This window comes from Nilaparvata lugens, chromosome 1 (assembly GCF_014356525.2).
Source record: "Nilaparvata lugens isolate BPH chromosome 1, ASM1435652v1, whole genome shotgun sequence".
Taxonomy (NCBI): Eukaryota; Metazoa; Arthropoda; class Insecta; order Hemiptera; family Delphacidae; genus Nilaparvata; species Nilaparvata lugens.
This window is the reverse complement of record NC_052504.1, coordinates 58,309,762-58,325,266: the sequence shown is the minus strand read 5'-3', so window position 1 is coordinate 58,325,266 and position 15,505 is coordinate 58,309,762. Positions and strand designations below refer to the sequence as shown.

At 34.3% G+C, this 15,505-nt stretch overlaps 1 protein-coding gene across 1 annotated transcript; it reads right to left on the bottom strand.

Annotated features, from left to right (window-relative positions):
* Positions 1-9,174: 9,174 nt before the first annotated feature.
* Positions 9,175-10,614, bottom strand: LOC120352467. The gene is made up of 2 exons (XM_039433186.1): positions 10,305-10,614; positions 9,175-9,518 (listed from the first exon to the last, which is right to left on the bottom strand). The coding sequence occupies exons 1-2, from the start codon at positions 10,348-10,350 to the stop codon at positions 9,175-9,177; spliced, it is 390 nt and encodes a 129-aa protein (XP_039289120.1). The 5' UTR covers positions 10,351-10,614.
* Between the last annotated feature and the right edge of the window lie 4,891 nt (positions 10,615-15,505).

Genomic DNA, 15,505 nt, shown 5'->3' with positions numbered 1-15,505 from the left:
TCGAATTAAGGCTATTATTGTAAAATGAACAACAGCTAAAGCCCAAAACTGTTTCTTATACGCATATTTTTATCACAGCCCTATATTCTAAGGTAGGAATTTAGTTTACAGGTTGTGATAAATGTTTGTATCCTTGAATACAGTTACAAAAGGATACAAAAGGATGGTATCAATATTCCTCACGAAATGAGCTCGAACCAAGCGGAATCGAACGACAAACAGTGGAGTTGTGAGAGTTCAAAGATTATGAGGAAGAAAGAGTGGATTTCTAACATTCAGCTCACATTTACTTGAAAGCGGTTGGTTCGATATGAAAATTGATGAGTTGATTTGAATAATTGTTTATTATATGATTCATTAACTTATTCAGTTTGAATATTTTGTATAAAAACTTGAGATGGATTTCAATGTGACACAAGTGACCCCCACAAAAGCATGAAAGCGAGTTGTGCATAAGGACAAGTGGAAATCTAATGTTGCCAAAACATTAAGGTAGGTTTGGGTGTGGATAGATGTTTATGTTTTAGGTTTATGTTTATAAATTATTCCATACAGGCATTACAGGAAAATGTTATATTCATAAGCCATTTTAATAACTGTCCGGGATTCTCACTCAATTGATTCAAGACTGAAAATAATCAATCCAGCAAAGTACATTTTTGTTGTTCCAGTTACTTGTGAAAAAGGCAGGCCCGAATACCCTACTTGTGGACACAAAACGAAATCATTGAAATGTGCTACCTTGCGTATGAAGGACCTTCAAATTTTTCATAAATGCTTTTTTAATACTAAAAGTAAAATATCACAGGACTCTTTTATATTAAAACACATAACCACGACGAATTGTAAAAGAAGTCGTCCATCAAACAACTCAAGAAAGAAACCACTGTGAAGTGCTTCATTCGATCACAGACCAATGAAATGGTGCCTGTTTGTAAAAATTCATTCATGAAAATTCTAGGGATTACTAAACACAGGATTTCTTATGTCTCTGAGGAATTCAGAAAGACTGGTGTGTCGCCAAAGGAAAAGCGAGGTGGTGACCGTAAAAGTAATAAGATGAAACCCAAGAGGATGGCTGTTGAGCAATTTTTGAATAAATTAAAATGTGTTGAATCACATTATTGCCGATCTGCAAGTAGTGCACGAAGATATCTCCCATCAAATCTCAATATAAATAAACTATTCAAAATGTATGATGGTCAAGCTAGTGCAGGAGATAGGGTAAAATCCTGGCTCTTCAGAGATGTTTTTAATGAGTGATATAATCTTGGTTTAGGCAGTCCATGTTCTGACACATGTTCAACTTGCAGTCAATTTCATGAGAAAATAAAGCAAGAAAGTAATTCTTTGGTCAAGGCAAATCTAATGGCATTGAAAAGGGTGCACAAGCTAAAAGCTAAAGCTTTTTATGCTATCCTTAGAGAAAACGAGACGACCTCATGACATTTTTATTTGACTGTCAAAAAATCAAGTCCTTCCTAAAGTACCAGACCAGAGTGCATACTACAGCCGCCAACTGTACATTTATAATCTCACAATCGTGAAGGGTTCATCCAAAACCCCACTCACAATTGACAATGTTTTCTGTTTTACTTGGACTGAGGATGAGTATAAAAAGGGTTCCAATGAAGTTGCGTCGGCTGTTTACAACGTTCTTTTATCTTCGGTTTATGAGCCTACTATTGAGACTGTGCGGTTAGTAGCTGATGGATGCTCTGGACAAAATAAGAACTCTTCAGTAATTGCCATGTGTCATCGCTGGCTACGCACTGCTCCAATGCATATTAAATACTTAGAAATAGTTTTCCCTGTTGTTGGGCACTCTTTTCTTCCAAGTGACAGAGTATTTGGGAATATTGAAGAAGATATTAAAAAAATAGAAGTTATTGCAAGTCCTGAAGAGTATCGCAAGATATTTTCTGAGCATGGAAAAGTGATTAATATTGGGGCAGGTGAGTGTGACATTTTTGATTGGAAAGAGCAAACTGCTCTAAATTTGAAAGTCACTTCCTCCTGGCATTTTAAGATAAAAGCATGCAAGAGGTTTTTTCTGTCGAGGAATAATTCCGGAAGGGTATTAATTAAAGGTGATTTGAGTTATCAAAGTAGTTTAGGTGATTATAAAAGTATTAATATTTAAGTATTAATATTATCGGAGTTGGCAGGACTGAACTGCCTGTGATGATTGTAAGTGCTATGTCTCTCCTATTTTTTTCAAATTTAGAATAATTTAATAGTGTTCAGTAAGCTTGAGTGTGTGCTAATTACTGTGGAGAGTGTGTGGTGAACTGATTTTTCCATGACTACTGATTTTCTGTGTTGCTCTCTTCGAAATATTGATAATGATTGATTGTTAACCTAAATCTCTGGGTCATACAAAGTAGTTTGAAAAGTTTTCTATCGGATTGCGACTGTTGGAACTTGTTGCTTATCACGTCTGCTGCCGGTTATAGCGAATGAATGGAATCAGCTGATGGCAAGTTGTAATCTTGAGGTACCGTTAACAAAACAACAACAACAATAACATTGAGCGTTTGACAGATAGCCCGTGACTCTCTCTTGTTTTTCGAATTAATATTTCTCATTTCAATTCTTTTCGTTATTTCTTTGGTTTGCGACTTTTACCAGTTCCTTCACTAATTATTATTGAATATTTAACTTGTCATTCTTAACTAACTTTATCCTTAAAATCAGGAGCTTCCTTATTCACGCCTTGAATGCTCTCTAGGCAATCCGTTAGTTTCCTTCTCATTTCTCCTTTTGTCTCTGCGTGATCACATCTTTTGCAGACTGATAGAATTTATTGCTTGGATTGTGATAGAATACAAAAGTCTAAATAATAATTGAATCTTCTGTTGATAATTGTCTTTATAACAGATATCATGTCAATTTACATTTTTGAAACGAAAAGGGGAAAACAGGGCATAAAGGTGGATGGATTCAGCTATAGAAGGGGTAATATTTTATCTAATGGTCATATCTCATGGCGCTGTTTGACAATTGGATGTTCCGCCACGGTGAAAACTGATAGTGAGATGAAAAAGGTTACTGGAAGTTCTGGATCTCATAAGCATTCATTTTTGGAGGAAAGTGTGGATACTCCATTACAATCACCACGTGAGGAATCCACTCAAAGATCACGTGATATGGGTGTTAATACACCAAATATTAGAACGGTTAGGGATGACGACACTCAAAGTATTCGTGAGCTGGAATTATTACAACAAAGAGATGACCTCATAAAATATGTACAGGATTTAAAAAATGAGGTAGATCAGTTAAAGTCTGAGAATTTGAGTCAAAGTCAGGACTTAAATGGGATCATTGAGTCACTCAGGGATGAGAATAACTCTCTAACGGGGAGATTACAATCAATGTCAACTTCTATTGAAGCGCTGGAGGCAGACAATGTGACTGAGAAATGAGAGAGTGTTGGATCGGGAAGAGACAAATAAATGGAGGTCTCTCTATGACGAATTGTTTGTTAAGTCGGGAAAGTGTGTGAATCATCAATCCAAGGATTTGCTGGGAACTAATAAGATTTCAAACAAGTACAAAAACAATAGTATTCCAAAGAACTCAGATATTGGGGGTAAGATAAAAATACATTACTTTGCTGACAGTCACGGAAGAAATGTCTACAGAGAATTCATCAAGAATGACTACAACTTTACTTCTTTTGTGAAACCGGGAGCTAAGTTTCAGGACGTCTTGCCGGATGATTTTTAGAGTTTTGGGGAGAAGGACTCTGTTGTCATTCAAGCCGGTTCGAATGATGTTAGTAGTAATGAGGCTAAGAATGTTCTTGTGGCTCTGAGGAGGAGTTTGGCGGCTCTCTACAAAACAAACGTCTTTGTTCTCTCGATTCCTCTACGTTATGATTTGGCTGACTGGTCGTGCGTCAACGTGGCAGTAAGGGAGACGAATAGTGAGATTTTCAAAATCTGCAATCTTTACTCTCACGTGAAATTCATAGGCATTAGTGATATAGGACGTAGGTTTTTCACAAATCACGGAATGCATATGAATAGGCTTGGAAGAAAACTTGTTAGTGATAGAATTATCAAGTACGTTAAAGATCATTTTTCAAAATCGAATTTGACTGCACCTATTTCTCTTCCATGTAAGGTCAACCTCATATCATCTATTGAAGTTTTGGAATGCACAAAACAAAGCGTCTCTTCTAGTATGTTGGCAGATAATTTAAACTCTTAGCAACTGACAATGATTTATCATCTGCAATTATTACTAATAGTGAAAGGACTGATAATATTAGTAAAAATCTAGATAATAATAGTTCTAATATTACTTTTGATTGTTTTGTCTGTCTATAGACCATATAGTAGGGATGTAAATAAATTTAATAATTTTCTAGTCATTCTTAATCAAATGTTCAGTTTCCTGTTTACTTTTAAAAAATTTAATGTTATTCTTTGTGCAGATTTTAATGTTGATTTTAATGTTCAGTCTAGTCAAAGAGATGATCTGATTAATTTATTAATAAGTTTTAATTTGCATGTAACTACGCATGAGATTACAAGGCCTAATGATACAGGTGGCTCATGCATTGATAATATTGTAACAGACATCCATTCTAGTAGATGGGAAAGCAAGATTGTTTACACTGTTTTTTCAGATCACTTTGCTATAGGCCTTAAACTAAAATTAGAAAATGATAATAATAACATTTTAAACAAAGAAGTTATTTTGACTAGAGAATTAAATGAGAGCAATATATATCTTCCTAGAAAGTCTTCAACAAATAAATTGGATACAAGTGTATGAATTGACAGATGTCATTGATCAGATTCGTGAGTTCCAAAAACTATTCATGTGGGCAGTAAATTTGGCTTTCCCATTGCGTAAAAAAATAAAAACAAAAGTAAATAGAAGTAAAAATAACTGGTACAGTTCTGAATTACGCAAGTTGAAGAGTAAATGTGAAAGTCTGTATTATTTACTTAGAAATTCTCCTAGTGAAGAGATGAAACAAGAATACCTTAAGTTGAGAAAATATTATCGCTCTGCTATAAAAAAAGCTAAGTTAAATTATAATAATTCAATAATAAAAATAGTAACAATAAGACAAAAGCAGCTTGGAGAATAATAAATAATAATATTAGTGTTAATTGTAAATCAGGTAAAAATGAATGCAACATGACCGAAAATGAAATTAACAGGTTTTTTCTAGATAAAGTAGAACAACTTAGTAGAAGTATTCCTGAGAGTAATCTCAAGCATGACTATTATATCAACAAAGTTCCTAAGCCAAAGGTTTGTTTTGCAATTAAAGACTTCAAGGTGGAAGAGGTTTTTGCAGCAATAAATGATATGAACAATTCCAATACTCTAGATATCTATGGATTAAACTCATTCATCTTGAAATTGGCAGCTCCAAATATTGCAGAGGTGTTGACTGTAATCTTTAATAAGTGCTTGAGCCTAGGGTTGTTTCCGGATGATTTGAAAAAAGTCAAGTTAATACCAGTTTATAAGAAAGGTGTTAGATCGATTATTGATAACTATAGGCCGATATGTATAGTTTACATAATATCAAAAATTTTTGAAAAACTTCTTTACGCTCAATTAACAGCTTATTTTGAACATAATAGACTACTCTCTGATAACCAATATGGTTTTAGGAGGAATCGTAGTACATGCGACAATGTTTTGAGGCTTGTAAAAGAAGTAATCAACGATCTGGAAAACCATAAATATGTCAAATTTAGAAGTTTTGATATGACCAAAGCGTTTGAAACTGTTGATCATACTATATTATGTCATAAACTATCTTATTACGGGTTGAATCAATTGGCTGTTGACCTTATTTATTCCTATCTTACAAATAGAGTACAGTATGTTTTAAAAAATGGCGAGTATTCTAGAGGTGGAATAGTCAAATACGGCGTACCACAAGGTTCCATTCTTGGTCCACTGTTATTCATTGTTTATATTAATGATTTGCCTAATATTATTAACTCTTGTAATGACGATAGTGCTTCGTATTTGTTTGCTGATGACTTAGGTTTAAAGGTAGCTAATAAGAATAAGGATCATTTGTATTCTAACATACTGAATAATACCTCTAAAATTGAAGATTGGTGTGCAGCAAACAATTTGAGCATTAATTCCACAAAAACAGAGGATATAACTTTTAGCTTTGACAGAAAAATTAATGACATAAACTCAATTAAGTTTCTTGGAGTGAAAATTGATACCAACCTGACTTGGAAATGCCATATAACATATATTTATAAAAAAATCAACAAGGGCATCTTCCTTTTACGTAGATTATGTAATATTGTAGATATGTCTGTTCTAATGAGTGTTTACTTTGCCCATATTCATAGCCTTTTGCTATATGGAATCCAGCTGTGGGGCAATGGCTCAACTACTGACATCTTGTTTAAATGTCAAAAGAAAGCAGTAAGAATAATTTGCCACAAGGCTCCTCGTACTCCATGCAAATCATTATTTATTGAACTCTGACTATTAACACTGCCATCTTTGTATGTATTGTCATGCTTGATTCAGTGAAGAAAACTGAAAATGAATATGATGTTAACTCTAGGATACACCAACATAACACTAGACATAGGAATAATATAAGAGTCGAGTATTGCCAATTTACAAGTTCTCAAAAAAACTGGCAATACATGTCAATAAAACTTTATAACGCTTTGCCTGAAAATATCAAAAGAATGAGCTTTAATAGTTACTGTAAATATTTGAAAAAAGTACTGGTCAATGAATGTTTATATAAAGTTGAAGATTTCTTTGTAATAGATTTTTTAAATTGATGTTTTCTGTGTTATTAATGACGTTGTTGTAACATTTTAATGTTGTGTGACAATAAATAATTTGATTGATTGATTGATTGATTCTAAAAGGAAATAGGAGTGTTTTGCAAATTAATCCTTCGGTGATTGAAAAGGATGTTCCAGTAAAACCAGCCAAGCTTCATGATGTTAACAAACTGTTGGCGGTTCATTTTGGGCCACAGTGGAGGGACAGAGACGATCTATTCTACTTCAAGAGGAACATCCCTGAAACTATTGCTCCTGGGGATTCCTGCATGGTTACACACAGAACAGTCATTACTTTCCTTGCCCTATTACCATAGGTAAGGAAAGTATTGCTTTCCGAAAAAATTAAGGTATCCAAATTTCGACATTTCTATACGTTTCAAGGTCCCCTGAGTCCAAAAAAGTGGTTTTTGGTTATTGGTCTGTATGTGTGTCCCATATCTGTAAAAATTTCAGGAGCTCCATCCATCTATGCAAAGTTTGATTTTAGATTCCCAATTATCAGGCTTCAGATACAATAGAAACTAAAAATTTCAAGTGGAAAAGATTGAGCATGAAAATATCTACAATTAATGATTAGTAACATTTTCACCTAAAATAGGAAATAAGCTCGAAGTTCGAGAAAATGTGATTATTCAATTCCAAACTGTTGGCAACTACTGTTGATTCTATTAAATCATTCACTATGAAGAGTCCTCGTGTGTCTCCAGCGTTATTGTCCTGTCACCAGCTGGCTCAGATCTTTGAATCGTACACTTGAGATGCGCGTGAACACTAGCGTCAGGTGATCAATTTTTATAACGGCAAGGAAAGTTGTGTGAGTGCGCCACACCAGATCTTTTTGTTTTTAGTCGGGGCCTTTATAGTGAGTTCCACGTTATATTGGCAGTGTAGGAAGATAGGAGAAAAGGGTTGCCAGATCTCAGCCTTGCCACCCAAACAGCTGATACTGGTATATCTGATGAATTTAACTGTTAATTATTGTTAAAAATAGTTATTTTATTTGCCAAGAAAATATATTTTTTAAAGATGTAATAATAAATATTCATGATTGAGATAAAATATTTTGTCAATTACTTAGGTAGTTAAATTTCTACATTGTTGATAAACGATGTGGCAACATCGCAATGCGTGAAAGAGATAGCGCCATCTGTTTTGTTGAACGATAGACAAGGATAGCAACACCATTGCAAATCACACACTGCCATTATAACGTGGACCTCACTATAGCATGAAATACATGGGCGGTTATGGATCAGCACACACTCTTGTCTACTATCTACTGACGGCTGCTGTATGACGCAATGATTATAACAGGTGATTTTTATTTCTGTGTGTGGCCAGCTTACAAATCTTCTACCATACAGATTACATATAGACTTTGAAGGACCGTTGGAAAGAGTCCAGAAGTCGGATTATAAATTTGATAGGCCATAAAAGTGGTCCTGAACATAACGAACACAACTATAAAAATCATCAAATTCGGTGCACACATAAAAAAGTTATTGAATGTCAAAATTTGAGGCTCGATTATCATTTATATAGCACATTATACCGAGTGGGTGAAAAGTCCGAGAACGGCTTAATATCTTATACAAAAAGGTAATTTGACGGTGGGTGTGATTGTGGATCCTACTCATATTGAAAATACTACTTTACTATGATTTCAAAAATCTGGTCTGCCATATTTTTTTTAAAGGAAGGTGATCATGCGATATATGATTTCAAGACGGAATTTCAAGAAAAAATGAATTGCAAAAACCGCATATCGACATCTCAAACTGTTTCAAAGATATTCACATTATTAATCAATAATATTCAAAGCAGAAAGGGAAGAAAGAGTATAGGAACCAATCACACCCACCGTCAAATCACATTTTTTGTGTATGAGATATTAAGCCGTTCTTGGACTTTTCACACAGCCTGTATTATATACTTTACATTACAATAATTATTTTTCCTTGATGACTCTTAGGCTCAACTCACACTTACGCGATTCAGGCCGAGAAGAGACTCGTTTTGTTTTCAAATGGTGACAATCGCGGAGACTAAAATCGACTGGTCTGAGTGTCACCATTTGGAAACACATGCTCTCGACTAGAGTCGAGACTCTTCTCGACCTGACTCGCCTAAGTGTGAGTTGAGCCTACCTGCTTATTGCTGCTTACTGAAAATTTAAGTACACCCTCTGATAGTGTGTACAATGTATGTTGCATAGTGGTCAACAGGGCTGCCCGTTCATGTGCAATAGATTTTGCTCGGCACATTCCTCGCACATGCAAATGTGCCCACACGGAAGAGCAATGTGCGTACATTCATTGTTCAAACAAATCACGCAATTGCTCAACCGTGGGACTGCATGTGGCTACTGCTGGGCTTCGATGGGACGCTGCAGGACTCGCTGCTGTCTTCTTCGGCGGCGTCGGGTAGGTGGCCTTACATTTTCTGCTGCCACCACCACCTCCTCTCCTGCCACTGGCAACATCCACTCAATTATTTCCTCGTCAACGACGACCGCTTCCTGGAGGCCATTGTGCTGTTGGACAAATCCCCGTTCTATCAGGTTGTCAGCACAATGGCTCACCGTCGTCAGGAAATTTATTAGTGTAATTTCCTGGCGCGTTAATCGCCGCAGCGCCATCCTGATTGCATCAGAGTTGGCGTTGTTGTCACTTCGAGCCCTACGCACTCGTTGCGGATTGTCTCTGTCTATACGTTGTAAATCATCAAATGATGATCTCTCAACTTCTCTCAATTTTCCTGAAAAAAAAACAAGAACCGTTTGTTTTTCGGTAACTCTTCAAATTTATATTTTTAATATGTAAATATTTCCTATTCTAGTTATAATAATGTGAAATATATCTTCTATGTTCAGTTTTTAAGCATCTAAATTTGAAAATCTCCTTTGTGAAAATACTTGAGGACTGGAAATTTTGTGAATTGAAGAACTACAAGACCTAACCTATTTCGGACTACAATATGTGCTATCTACATTTGGGAGAGGAATAGCACAAGGTTACTTTATTTTTTCCTCTCCCTATCATTTTGATAATGTGCTTGTTGTATGAATGACTAAAAAATCAATAAATAATCATTTGTATAATAACTTGAGCTCCAAAACAACATCTTAGCCCACTTGAACCAATCTGGTGGCATATTTTATGGAGAGGACTTCTTGGTAGGCTAATCCACTGGTATGACAAATGTCACAACCATTTCAGCAACTGTGTTTAAGAGTGAGAGTGTAAGTAACTTCTAAAATATTTCGGATATTCATCAATGGCCAATAGGAATGTGAAAAAGTAACCTCCGTAGAATGTATTCTGAATAGGAAGGTAGCGTGACATATAAATAAAGTTCAACAATTTTAGATTTTACTCATTCATTATGTGTGGTAGAGTTAATTTTATGTCATGACAGCCAGTAGGCTTAATATGTTGGAAGTAAAATACCTATCTTATAATGCAATTTTAATGTATCATTGCAGCTACTTACGTATAAAACTGCACACATCCAGGTTGACGCCGAATGCAGCCAACATCCTAGCGTGGAAGCTCTCCAGGTGATTATTAGTCCTCCGAGGTGCCTGCAAGGTGGAGAGGCTCTCCACACCAATCACCCCCACCCAATACCTGAATAAATCAATAAAAGAGATTATTCCCACCTCCAAGAATAAAATTACAGAGAAACTTGTGATCTGTTATTTTAAATTATTAGTTTCCAGTATTCTGTCAGCTGTGTTATTGAATGCAGTGAAAAGTCAAGAAAAGTAGTTCAGGTTGCATTTATGGTATTAGATATTGATTATTGCATGCATCATATAATTAAATTAACAATCCAGCTCATTTGTCATTTTGTAATGATACAGTCCAACAATCCCTTTTCTTATGCACTTTCAATGTTATCCTGTTACATTCTCAGAAAGGTCAAAGGAATAAGTCAATTCCTTAGCCAACGAACTCGATCTTAATTCAGATCGTCGTGTTCTTCTCGAAGAATATCTTTTGAAAATTTCAAGTTGATTGATGAAAGCAATAGAACGTAATTTTCGAACAAAACGAACAACGAATCGAGGCTCTGGTCATCAGTTTGATAACTCACTACCTCGTTCGAATAGACAATAGCCTGCAGCAACGCCTAATAAAACAGAAACTAAAAAATACTTTAGGACTTACATTATTTCGACTTGAATGTTTCATAAAAGAGAATAATATTTAACTTGTTTTAAGAACATTTTTTTTATAGATTGCCGTGCTACAGTACCAATTTTCTCCAAAAGGTTTGATAATTTTCACCCATCACCCAAAGAAAAGCTATCGGTTCCTTTCAGCAATATCTTGACAGAAATTATGAATGGGTTCACTGTTTCTGAATAAGAATAAGTTTCTGGATTCGATTTTATATAGAGAGAATTTGTAACATCACAAGATTCATAGAGAAAAATAGAATGGAATGTTATATACCGGTACAGAGTGTTTACGAACTCCCTACCAATACTCTAGGACATTGTTCCTGGGCGAGAAACATATATAAATATCATATTTAAATTGTCCTGAAGTCTTCAGTTACTCACTCAGCGGCCATTTTACTTTTTTCACTTATTTTGCTTCTAAATAATAGTTGAACTTACGAAATTGAAACTGGCGCAATAATTTATAACTAGACAAAGCTACAAAAAAATTATGATAATTTTTCAAATTCATAAAACAAAATGGCGGCCTGTAAACACTCTGTATACGTACCTCCTGACATATGCAATGACTCTCGTCAACCGATGGTCGAGGAGTCCCTCATCAACATAATAATTGTTTATGGCATTCAAGCCATCAACTATGCCATATGGGGGACCCGGTCATCATGAGGAGGTCCTTGATGGGGCGGAAGGTGCGGGAGCGCCATAAGCATTTTTACAACTCTTTTCGCATCAAAATTGTTGTGAATAACGTTGGTCAGGCCCTCGGCTACAACGTGCCTCCAAATTGCCTGAAAAGAGTTGAATATAACGTGCGTTTTTAAAAGTGTACATAGGCTAACATTAAAAATGACATAGGATCAGAATGTAACAACTCTTCGCTATTTCTAATAATCCGAGTACATACTCATTCTACTTTCGTGATAGGTGACATAAGATTATGATTTAACATACCGTTGACCAGACAATAATTGCTCTAAGAAGGGTAGCGGAGGGAAAAGTTTGGAAGACAATTTTTGAACTTGCAGTTCTATTTAGGATAGGTAGTAAGGATGTAGTAAGGTAGTAATAATGTAGGATATGAGATTTTAGCGATGTTAATTCTATTTTGACGTATGATATAATATCATCATATGAAAGTAGTCTTGTGATTAATTATTCAAAAAGCAACATCATTAATAAAATAAATGAACAAGTTAGTTTTAGAAGAAAAGCTCAATGAACAGATTAAGAAAATGTGAATGTGTGGAACTGATAAAAGTTTTGTTAATACCAAAGTTTTTAATACGGTACCAAACGAAATTCGTGAGAATCTGATTGATGATCTACCTAGAATCGTGAAGACAGAAGAACATGTGAATAAGTTGGATGATTAGGAAGCAACAAGACATACTTTTAGAAAGGAATGCATCAGTCGTGAAATCTTGAATACAGTTGATTCTCTTTCTGTACCGGTACCTTAAACTATTCAATCAGGAAATGAAGAAAGTACCGATAGAAAAATCAGATTTACCTGTATCATGTAGATGTGGTTGAAAACGAAAGAAATCTTGATCTCAATCATATAAAAGATCTTTCATTTTGCAATACTATACTGTACAGCCTTGTAAGAAATATTTCTTGTAATAGAGAGAATCGGTCCTCTAGGTTAAAATTAATCCCCCCCAAAAATGTGTATGACGCCATTGGCGTCTAGGTATGAAGAAACTCGTCAAAAATATGATACCAAGTTTTGAAAAGCTAAAATATCATTGAATAATCATTTTTAAACAAAAATAGATTGAGAACCCAAAAATCAGTAGAATGTTCAGGTCGGATGGTTGGATATTTTTTAATTTTGATTTCAAACTAACAACAAATTAGATAAATTTTCATAACTTTGTTAGTTTTGAACAGATTGATTTGAAACTTCAAGGGCGTGTTAATTGTATGAAGGGAAACGTTCATGATTTTTTGTAGAATTTTCCTACGTTCCCTTCTCCCTCCTAATCCGAAAACATATGGCAGTTCTGATGGTATATGCGAGAGGATTCAAAAGTCGCGCTTTTGAGTAGACCAATAGCACGGAATAAGCATAAGTAGTGTTTCTTTCCTCTGTGCCAATAGTGTTGTTCCGCGGGCGATTTAATACAATCCTGTTCCTTGCCGCGAAGCACAGAGGAAGCTCAGAATAGCGCGACTTTTGAATCTTCTCGCATATAGCATCAGAACTACAATATGTTTTTTTTTCAATTTAGGAGGGAGAAGGGGACGTAGGAGAATTCTACAAAAAAATCATAAACTTTTACCTTCATATAATTAACACACCCACGAAGTTTCAAATCAATCTGTTCAAAACTAACAAAGTTATGAAAATTCATTTAATTTGTTATTAGTTTAAAATCAAAATTAATAATATCTAATAAATAATATCCAACCTTATTTGTAATATTGGATGATGAATTTGAAAGTGTGAGACACTAATCAAAATGATAATTCTATTCGTCATTCATTATAATATTCATTTTAATAGATTTTTGATTTCTGCTTGATTGAAGTCAAGAACTATAAAGCTAAATTAAATCTATTCAGTGCTTTAAAAATACCCTTGCGGAGCATAGGTTACCTGATAGTATTGTTTATATTCATGATTATAATTTATAAAACAATTTAAAAAATCTTAGGGTGCTTTAAGATTTTTCAATTTGTTTTATAAATTTAAGAAGTAGCCCATGTGAATGAAGTGTTTTTATGATTATAATTATATGAGTCTAATCTCTAATCCAAAAGCAGCATAATTATTCATGATGGACTCACGGCTGAAAGGGTGGCAAGAAAACGACATATACTCCACTCAAAAGGGTGGCTGCAACAAGTATGCTTTACCGTCGGCTGCCACTTGGGTAGCAAAATGCAAATACTATTATATAGCAGAAATTGCTCGCTTAATATAATAGGATTCTCTCAGTTTTAAACTGAACTACGGTATGTGATTGTTCCGACATCGATTGGGTTTTGATGTTCTTAAAAATTTCAACCATGGCTAAAATGTTTTCACGCTCCCGTCGCATTTCACACTATTGTGCCCAGGGGATTATATACTAAATTAATTACTACCATAATTTATTTATTTATTTATTCATATACAAATACGATTAAAGTAAAAACAACAGGCATTCACCCCAAACTGTTCTAAACCTCAATTGGAATACACAGTCTAAAGGTTATGTAAATGATAAGTTAATTCAACACTATTTTGAGTACAAAAAAATGTACTACAATTTTGAATTTAACGTTGTTATTTAAAGCCCAAATGAACACAAATAGAATTATAGGTATCTTGTAAAGTACAAAATAGAATAGATTACATTTTATAAACAGATTATAATAATGTCTTCGTTAATAACAATGTTATTATTTGATATTTTTATTAGAATGTTTCTTAAATGCAGTATGAAAACCAACACACACGATGAGCTGACTACGATGCGGACTTTGTGACATGTTTTGTTGTCTGAAATAGAAAGCAACAGAATAATTAGCATACATTTTTTTATAACGGGCACAAAATATATGACAAGATTATGGTACAATTTTTTCAATAAACGATTTATCATTTATGTGCTAAAATAGTTCAACAAATCAAATATTTATTTATTTGTCCCAAAAACATAATTACAATGAAAAAATAGAGAAAAATTCCATACACGATACAAAATGAAAAATGAATAAATACCATCAAAAAGAATAAGATATTTATGAATGAATTGAATATATAAATGAATGAATTAAAGTATAATGAATAAATATATTTAAACTGAAGTCCCTGCAAGGTTCAAAAAACCTGAGCGCAGAGGCCGATGGTTCAATGATTGAACAATGAAGATAATAATGGGATAACATGAAACTTTGATTTGCTATCAAACATTTATTGAGAAAATCGGGAAGAGAAACAGGGAGTGAGGAAGGGAACATAAATAATAGCAGAGAAAAAGCATAAGGGAAAGTAAAGAAAAGTTGAAAATTACATAGAAATCATTAGAAGTCTTTATATTAAGATAGGAGGGAATTTCTCTAGATGAAAGCTACTATTAGTCCAGTCAATATAGATATAAAAAAGGGGATGTGCTTGCAATGTATATTGTAGTTATAATTTTTGAATGTATTACTCGGATACATGAGAAAAGTCCAGAATCACTTTTTTTAGGCAAAATTTCCTTGTGCTAGATACAGAGTGGCCCAGAAACATCGTATTTTCGGTTCATTATCCAGTTTTCAGCTATTTCCGCAAATCTAGCAATCGGACAGAAAAATTTATTTTTGTATCAAAGTGAGAACAATGCAGTTGGTGATGATGGTTGAAGCTAAAAATTAGGTGTTTTTTCACAATACAAAGGGCATTGTTGTCAGAGGTGTAGCTGGAAGAGATAGAGCACTCTACCTGGTCTTAAATTGTAGAGCTCAAAAATACGCCCACAGGGATTTTTAATTATACATCCCAAATTTTTATCTAATATCAATATTC

Bases quoted from the DNA above. Each gene is read 5' to 3' on its own strand.
- LOC120352467 (XM_039433186.1), bottom strand. From the start codon at position 10,350: ATGTTGGCTGCATTCGGCGTCAACCTGGATGTGTGCAGTTTTATAC. The intron at 9,519-10,304 runs GTAAGTAGCTGC...TACAACGTATAG, and splicing joins GGATGTGTGCAGTTTTATAC to ACAGAGACAATCCGCAACGA.